Source organism: Typha latifolia, chromosome 5, assembly GCF_019914945.1.
Source record: "Typha latifolia isolate L0001 chromosome 5, TyphaL0001v2, whole genome shotgun sequence".
In the NCBI taxonomy this organism is placed as follows: domain Eukaryota; kingdom Viridiplantae; phylum Streptophyta; class Magnoliopsida; order Poales; family Typhaceae; genus Typha; species Typha latifolia.
Genome location: NC_133090.1, coordinates 3,668,088 through 3,675,726, shown reverse-complemented (window position 1 = coordinate 3,675,726; position 7,639 = coordinate 3,668,088). Strand labels below are relative to the sequence as shown.

The window sequence follows — 7,639 nt, the reverse complement described above, 5'->3', positions numbered from 1 at the left end:
TTCTTTTTGAGCTCAGACCTAGAGGTATTTATGCGATAAGGCAATATATATATCTTCCATCGTCTCCTTGATCCTTTTGCTGTAACAGTTTTAATTACTTACAAGTAGTTTGTTATAAAGATAACTCTTATGTTCTTCGAGGTAAACTATGCAAAGAATCTGAAAATCCAATCTTAACCTAACATTTAGTTCATGATAATAAAACGCGGTAGGTAAGACGGGGAATATAGAGAAAGTTCAAGCATGTAGGGCATAGAAAAGATCAGCAATTCATAAATGTTAGATAATTAAAATAATATTGTGATCACGTAGAGGCAGCATTCCCAGAAAGACATGAGCTTACCTCCTTATCTACTAGCCATGCAGCTAACAAGCCCAGATATGCTTGTTTTTACTGTACTTATTACCTAGTAACAAGATGATCTAACAAATGAGAGGAAAGAACTTCCCTTCAAGTCGTTTTTGCCTTTGCTGGGGTAGGAAGCAACTGCCAAATAAAGGAAGAAAACGAGATTAATTTCTCGAGTCAGTAGCTTTAGACTTTATGTTATATCAAAATAGAATTCAGGAAGAACCTGATAACAAGAGATGAGAGAGGTAATGAATCCAAGTGCTCCTGTGACACGCGGAGTGACTTTCTTCGGTGCCAGTTGCAGTAGTCCTACAGCGACTACCAAATCCATGGATGATTTAATAAGAGCTAGTAATCTATCATTGGATTTCTTCAGCTTTATCTGGTATTGCTCATCCTGCAAGCACCGTAATGAGTATATTTGAATTTGTAGGTACACAAAAAAGGATGGATCACAGTAGAGGAAGCTTAAGCTTGTAGGAAAGGATGTAATAATACGTACTTCATATTTATTTTTTCCTTTCAGCCCCTTCTCTAACTTCTTCATTGATTTGGATAGCCTTTGAAGTTCTGCCAACTATGAGTACGAACAGAGTTGTATATCTCAAGTAATAGATAATAGGTTAGATAATGGATGAAGCAAGGTGCATACCTCAATTAAGGTGGTGCAAGTAGAAGAACCCAACCAGCAATAAAGCGATATCCTGCTGATTAACTCTGCACGTTCTTTGTTCTACAAACATCATTTTAAAGCATTTATATCAGTTTGTCCAGTTCAGAAACATCTAAGAGCCAGATTACAAAAAGAGATCCAAACCTTGTATATCCCTGTCCTGCTTGCCCACACGATTTGATCTAGAAACAAGAAAGATGACAGCAGCGCATTTTTGGACTGTAAAGGCCATGACCACCCAACAGAAAAGATAAACATTCTTAAAAGACCATTGAATGACATAAACAGGCCTGCACCATTTTCTATTAGAACAAACTTTAATGATGTAAAACTGGTTCCATGAATAAAAGTAGCATCTGCATACCTTTCCGAGTAAAATCAGTGAAAGAGGAGTTCCTTGGGCAGGTGGGCTAATAAGGGCATGCAGATCATTAACAAACTGCAGAGCATAGGGAGATGATGATGCTGATTGCGTTAGTGCCACAGTAGCACTTTATACCATTACTAAGAAGAAATGGATAGAACAAAGACAACCTTAAAGAGTCGAAAAACTTTCCGTGCCAGACTGGTTGATTTGTCAACATTTTGTGCAGTGCCAGGTTCTCCATTGCTCAAAAATTTTGATCCATACTGGATAGCCCTACAAATCTTATCCCTGGCTTCAGCCTTGTTTAAGTATAAAACTAACAGAGCAAGCTCTGCTCTTGTGGCATCCAATGTACTCATCTTCTATCCTAAAAACACCTGACAAAGCAAAGATACTATATAATGATAAAATAGACCAAAAGAACTGAACTAATATAAAATAGTAACTCAAACACACAAAAAGGTAAGAAAAACACAATTTTGGATATTAGATATCTCGATATCTTAACAGAACAAAAAATTACTCTTTAATAATCCTAAGCACTATATAAACAGTGGACAGCTGACATTAAAATATACAAAAGATCAGAAAAGATTTAAATGTTCTAAAGGCAGACATGGAGCTAGTTGCAGAAAAAAAAAACTCTTAAATTCTAGTAATTGTAAGATTGGGTTCTTGAAACTGAATGCATTCATGCATATCTTTTTATAACAAAATGCGAATTTTAAACCCTAAGTTTGATCAATAATCAGTTTAAAAGAGGCCACAAGTGCACACAATGGCCCACTTTGCTATTTTGTAAACTAAATGATTTTTTTATGCAAATGGCCCCACAGACATGGCACCACATAGAGCCTATGCTTATGCAATTAAATATTTTGTTGTTACATATTTTGCAGTGCACACGGGGTTACATATTTTGTGGTGTTAGATATAAAATCAAGATATCATACACATGCTAAACATAATGGTACGTAATAAATAAAAGGAACATGTAAGAGAATTTCAATGAAAAAATACTACTTTCTCAATCTCTGTCTCTCTTTTTCTCCCACTAACTCTCTCTTCCTCTCCCTCACGTAAATAAATAAAAAATCCCTTCTTTCCCTCACTCCCACCCTCCCACTCACTCACTCTCTACTAACTCTCTCCCACTCTCTTTCTCCCACCTATCTCTACCATCTCTGACTTATAACTCACTTCAAAAACAAAAAATTTCTCTTTTACCCTCTTCCTCTCTGAATCCCTGTCTCTCCCACAAACACAATGCCTCCCCCTCTCTTTCACATACACACAATGACTCTCTCCCCCTATCTCTATCCCTCTCCCACTCCGAGAGAGAGAGAGAGAGAGAGAGAGAGCAGTGTTGCCGGAGTGCGGTATTGCCGAGTCCATCAGAGGAGGAGCTTGCTGGACACCTACTTCAATGGGTCTGCATCAGAGGACTTCGCCCAGGTGGATAACATAGAGAGAAGGTATATGGATGTCTACTTCGAATGTCTAACCCATTCACTAACACATATAGAGTGGTTTTGATCGATACAGTTGAACAAGTCCGATACGGCTAGGGATGAGTTGATCCAACCGATACACCATCAAAACCACTCAATAAACTAGTTTTGGGGTGGAATTTGTTGTGGCTGATCCAGTTCGGATCGGAATATGCCAAAATTGGAAACCTTGGAAAGAACAAAATCCACATATCGCACATCTTTCCAAAACATCTGAAAATATACTATAACTATAAAGATGGAACAAAACAATCATCTCAAGATATAATTCATAAAATAACTTTAGTCTTGGACATTCTAATTTAGTAGAATAACAGGAATAAATGTTTAGAGTACAAAATGAAATTCTTGATTCATCTTGGTCAAAATGAAGAAGAGAATCTAACGGTCACATCATTTACTCATTTATATATCAAAGCATTTTCATGTAACATCTTAATAGTGTTAAAAAGAATTGATTGAATGGTTTAGGTCAGCCATAGAGATTGTAAGGCAATTTTATCTAATGGCAAACTGTTTAGGAAAGTGTGTTGACTTATATGTTGAAATCGAGCTGCAGGAACTTTGCAGATCTGAAATAAATATATTGACTTGATCCTAGGATGATCGTATTGGGTAGAGGATTATTTAGAAATGTGTCATGTCGCAAAACTGCCAAGAGGGAGATTATAAGTGCAATTTTATGTAATGATGATTTCGTGAATACAAACACTAGTAAAATGTGTCGTACAATCTACGTAATTTGTATGATCAGGTCATATTACTTGTAGAAGATTGATAGGTGCAAAGAAATCCAAGATTCATTTAAAGAAGAAAGAGAATTCAGCATTCTGCAAAACTCTGTTTGAACCAAGTTCTAAGTTAATGCGAATTACGGCACAAAAACAGTCAAATTCACTTAAGGAATATAAGTTCAGTCCAAACAAACCTTAAATTCACCTAGTCCGAAATACAAAAGATCTTCCATAGTTATAAAAGGATCATAGAGGCTAGAGGGAGGTATCCATCCAAGGAAGAACTCAAAGAGCTTCTAGTTTACTTATTAAAGAATTTGGAATAAAAAGAGAAGTAAAACTTTAAGAGTTAGAGAGTTTTAGGTTCCCCCATGGAGCACATATTTTATTATGTCTGAGGAAAGTCATCAACATATGTCTGAGTTCTAGATTACATCAGAGATCAATCAAGTACCGGAAAAGCTAAATTGAGTTGTGTACTACAACTTCTACTATCAACTACCGAAAAGTTTGAGAAGTGATCCGTGGTGACAAATTGAGAACTAGACGTGGAGACAATCTAATCATGGAGTAGCTAATCGAGAAGGGTTTCAAATAAGAGAAGCAAACTTTAATGGTTAGACGACAAACTGTCTAAGGTATAGTAGTAATTCTTGGGTCTAAGAACTATTGATATAGATTGATCTGGTTTGGACAGATCCCTGGTTCTTCTTCTTTCAACGGAAAGAGAGGTTTTTCACATTAAAAAAATTATTAGTGTGTTTATCATGTTTACTCTTCCTATTTTTTCTTGACTTTATGTTTCTTAGACTTACTCTGTTTTTCACTTTCCGACTTGTATTAATTTTTTCTTGTTTTGAGTAGTATTCAGTTTTCCTAATCCAACTACGATTCAAATTTTGATTGTTTGACTTTGACTTGGATTTAACTTTTACTTTTCATATCTTATTTACCTAGTCAAATTAGGATTCCTATTTCTCCACCAAAATTTCAGAACTTCTCATGGTTTAAACATCAACAAAAAGGGAAGAAAAAAGAAAGATAACTACATGTAAATTTGCAGTATGGAGACAGATAATTATATGTGGTGTATACTCCATAGAGGTACTCACACCAAATGACTAAATAAAATGTGAATTAAAATTATAAATATACACAGATTCTAAATCAACCCTTAACTCATGGTGCAAAAATAGTTTGTCAAGAAGAAATGAGAACTTGAGTAGTGTATCAACTTCATAAAGAAAGCAGTATGCTACTGAGAGTGTCCAAGCAAGATATTGATGTTGCATAGTAATCAATTCAATACAATAAATCAGTTTTGGAATGGATGGTTAACCACTGGATAATCCAATCATCAATCACAAGATGGTGGTAAATGGATAACGGTGAAAAAGCTCAACAAAATGAAGAAAAAAGGTATGAGATACAACAAGAGACAAATGTATGCTCCACCAAAAAGGGATGGATAATTTTGAAACTGCAAACATGCAGTGGAGCTTAATGCATAGATTCCATCAGGATTCAGAGAAATGAAAAAGGTATGATCAAATAAATTAGAAAGGAATATACACAATTGACAAATCATGTTTATCAAAATTTCACTGACCAGGATAAACAATAACAAGTATAAGAAGTTTCTCAACTATGGATCTTGGTGTCTATGTCGCCAAAGGAGGACAAAAGTGAAGTGTAGAATGTTTGCATGAAACTACCACTCCAAGATATATGTTTCGCTTGGCTGAGGGCAATGGCCCAAAGTTATGGCAGTTGAAGAAGTCTACTAGGTGACCCTTAAATTTATAGACAGGTATTAGTTAAATATTCATTATCTAAAAAATGTAAAAGACATTTTTCTAATATATAGCTTGATAAAGTTGGGAGATAAGAGCTTCTGTAGAATGACATGAAGACCACAAGCCTGACATACTACTGAAGTGAGCATGTCTAACAGAGCTGCCAGCAGCCACACAATATCTTTTTTTTTCTAACAGAAAGGTTACTACTAGGAGGGTTATGAACAATGGATAACAGAAATTAATTTCTCAAAGATCATTCTAGGAGGGGACTGGAGTAAGAGAGATTCTACTTCTACCTCTTTGCATAAGTTTAATCTAAAGGCTTCTCATACAAAATAAGGTGAAGACAAGATGCTGAACATTTTCTCTCAGATTTCCCGGTGAATGGAAATATAGTTCCTACCCTCGCAAGGAACCATAACTTCAGAAGGTAAGTTTCCCAACTTTATTTGTTTGTGTTAATTCACAATGACATATGATGGTACTCCCATTCCACCTGTTAGGCATATGAAATGGAAGTTGCAGGACAAGTACAGATTTATGACTCATTGCTACAATCATACAATACCTACTACTACAAGAATTAACCTGGTTGACCATCCATGAACACCTTAACCTTTCTAATGTTGAAATAGGTCATACTTCATTAGAATGGGAATAGAACCATAAGATAACAAGAAATTCCACGTTGTTTCAACTATAAAGACTATTGGCGTTCATAAAATTTTGAGTTAAAACATTACCAAATTTTGTTCTTTTTTTTTTTTATTCTCCATAAGCATTAAATAGTGTGATGTGATTTTGCGACCAGAACACTACGTCAGGTGAGATCAGATAGTTGAATTCGTCAAAATTATAAGTTGTAGATCTAATCGTCAGAATAACTAGTGTTCCCACTAATGACCAATTAAAAAAAGAGGTAAACAAAGACCAAACTATTTGTATAAGGCAAGTTAAGACTTAAGACTGCACATGCCCCTTTCTTAACAGAAGGGCAAACGAACTAAAGATAAGTTCGAATGGATGCAAGTAAAAGCAATTGGCTTTTTGCATGAAATTATCCTTATTTCCCTCTAAATCTGAGATCCAATTCTTTCATCATCATCATCGTCTTCTTCTTCTTCTTCTACTGTTACTACTACTACCCATCCTTCTCTCTCTGTTTCTTTCAAGAAAACTCAAACAAAATCACGCTTTTAGATCAAACCTACTCCAACTCGCCACCTATCAACTACTTGAATCAAAAGATAAGCAACAGAAACAAGAGATAGCTCGAAAGATTTAGACTAGACCGAAATAAGATCACGACATACCTGAGCGAAAGAAGAGGATTGATTGCAGGAATCTACAGACGGGATTCCTTCACGGGCTTCCCCGAGCAAGGGATCGAGATTCGAGGACTGAAAGGAAAGAGAGACAAATTGGCGAGAGTAGTTGGAGGAAATTTACTAATATAAATTCGGATAGATTTAGAATTTAAGAGTGAGAGTTCCGCCCACCTCGAATACCGCACCTCATCAGCACTGTAACAACTAAAGGCGACAAACGAGATTGTATAAGATCGTCTACAATACAAATTGTAGGAAATCAGTTAACTAGCCAATAATACACTGCCAAGTATTTAATAGAGTAAGTTTTTGGGGGGAGCATGAAAGGATCCCAATGGTGACGTGTTTTTCTTCTTTTTTTTCCTTTTTAAGAGGAACTATGTTTTTAGTAAAATTGGTAGGCCCTACTACCAAAGAGGCCCCAGATCGACTCAAATCCCAAAAAAAATACTATACTAAAAATTATTCATTAGTCGAGTGATATCTCGGTAGTATTTAGTTTGAAGCATTAGCTCAGCGACCCATATGGTTTAAAATCTGAACTAGATAACTTAGTATTTTGGCTAAATTAAATAGAGCCTAAATGTATTTATATAGACAGAGTGTTAGACTTTTGTCTAACTCATATCTAGTTTTTCGTCTTTTTCGAACACTTAAATGATAAAAAAAATGTATTAGACTTAAAAACCAACCATAACACTTCCGCAACCTAGGAAGGCACAGAGTCGAGTCTAACTCCAAGTAACTATCGACTCCACTCAGTTAATGACTCAGCGGTGCAATAACTTAGAAGAGCAGTTCGACAGTCTAAAACTTAGTGAAATATCATTAGACTCAAAAATCAATCATACATTCTCTGTGACAATAAGAGGTCA

At 35.6% G+C, this 7,639-nt stretch overlaps 1 protein-coding gene across 1 annotated transcript; it reads right to left on the bottom strand.

The window, feature by feature from the left end:
- Window positions 1-246: 246 nt before the first annotated feature.
- On the bottom strand, window positions 247-6,942 carry LOC140789783 (peroxisomal membrane protein 11-5-like). Its single transcript, XM_073139615.1, has 8 exons — window positions 6,750-6,942; window positions 1,560-1,769; window positions 1,390-1,464; window positions 1,170-1,244; window positions 1,005-1,085; window positions 855-929; window positions 576-749; window positions 247-487 (listed from the first exon to the last, which is right to left on the bottom strand). Exons 2-8 carry the CDS (start codon window positions 1,749-1,751, stop codon window positions 452-454), a joined length of 708 nt encoding a protein of 235 aa, XP_072995716.1. The 5' UTR covers window positions 1,752-1,769; window positions 6,750-6,942; the 3' UTR covers window positions 247-451.
- Window positions 6,943-7,639: the final 697 nt, after the last annotated feature.

Bases quoted from the DNA above. Each gene is read 5' to 3' on its own strand.
- LOC140789783 (XM_073139615.1), bottom strand. From the start codon at position 1,751: ATGAGTACATTGGATGCCACAAGAGCAGAGCTTGCTCTGTTAGTTTTA. The intron at 1,465-1,559 runs GTTGTCTTTGTT...TATGCTCTGCAG, and splicing joins AAGTTTTTCGACTCTTTAAG to TTTGTTAATGATCTGCATGC. The intron at 930-1,004 runs GTATGCACCTTG...TCGTACTCATAG, and splicing joins CTTGCACCACCTTAATTGAG to TTGGCAGAACTTCAAAGGCT.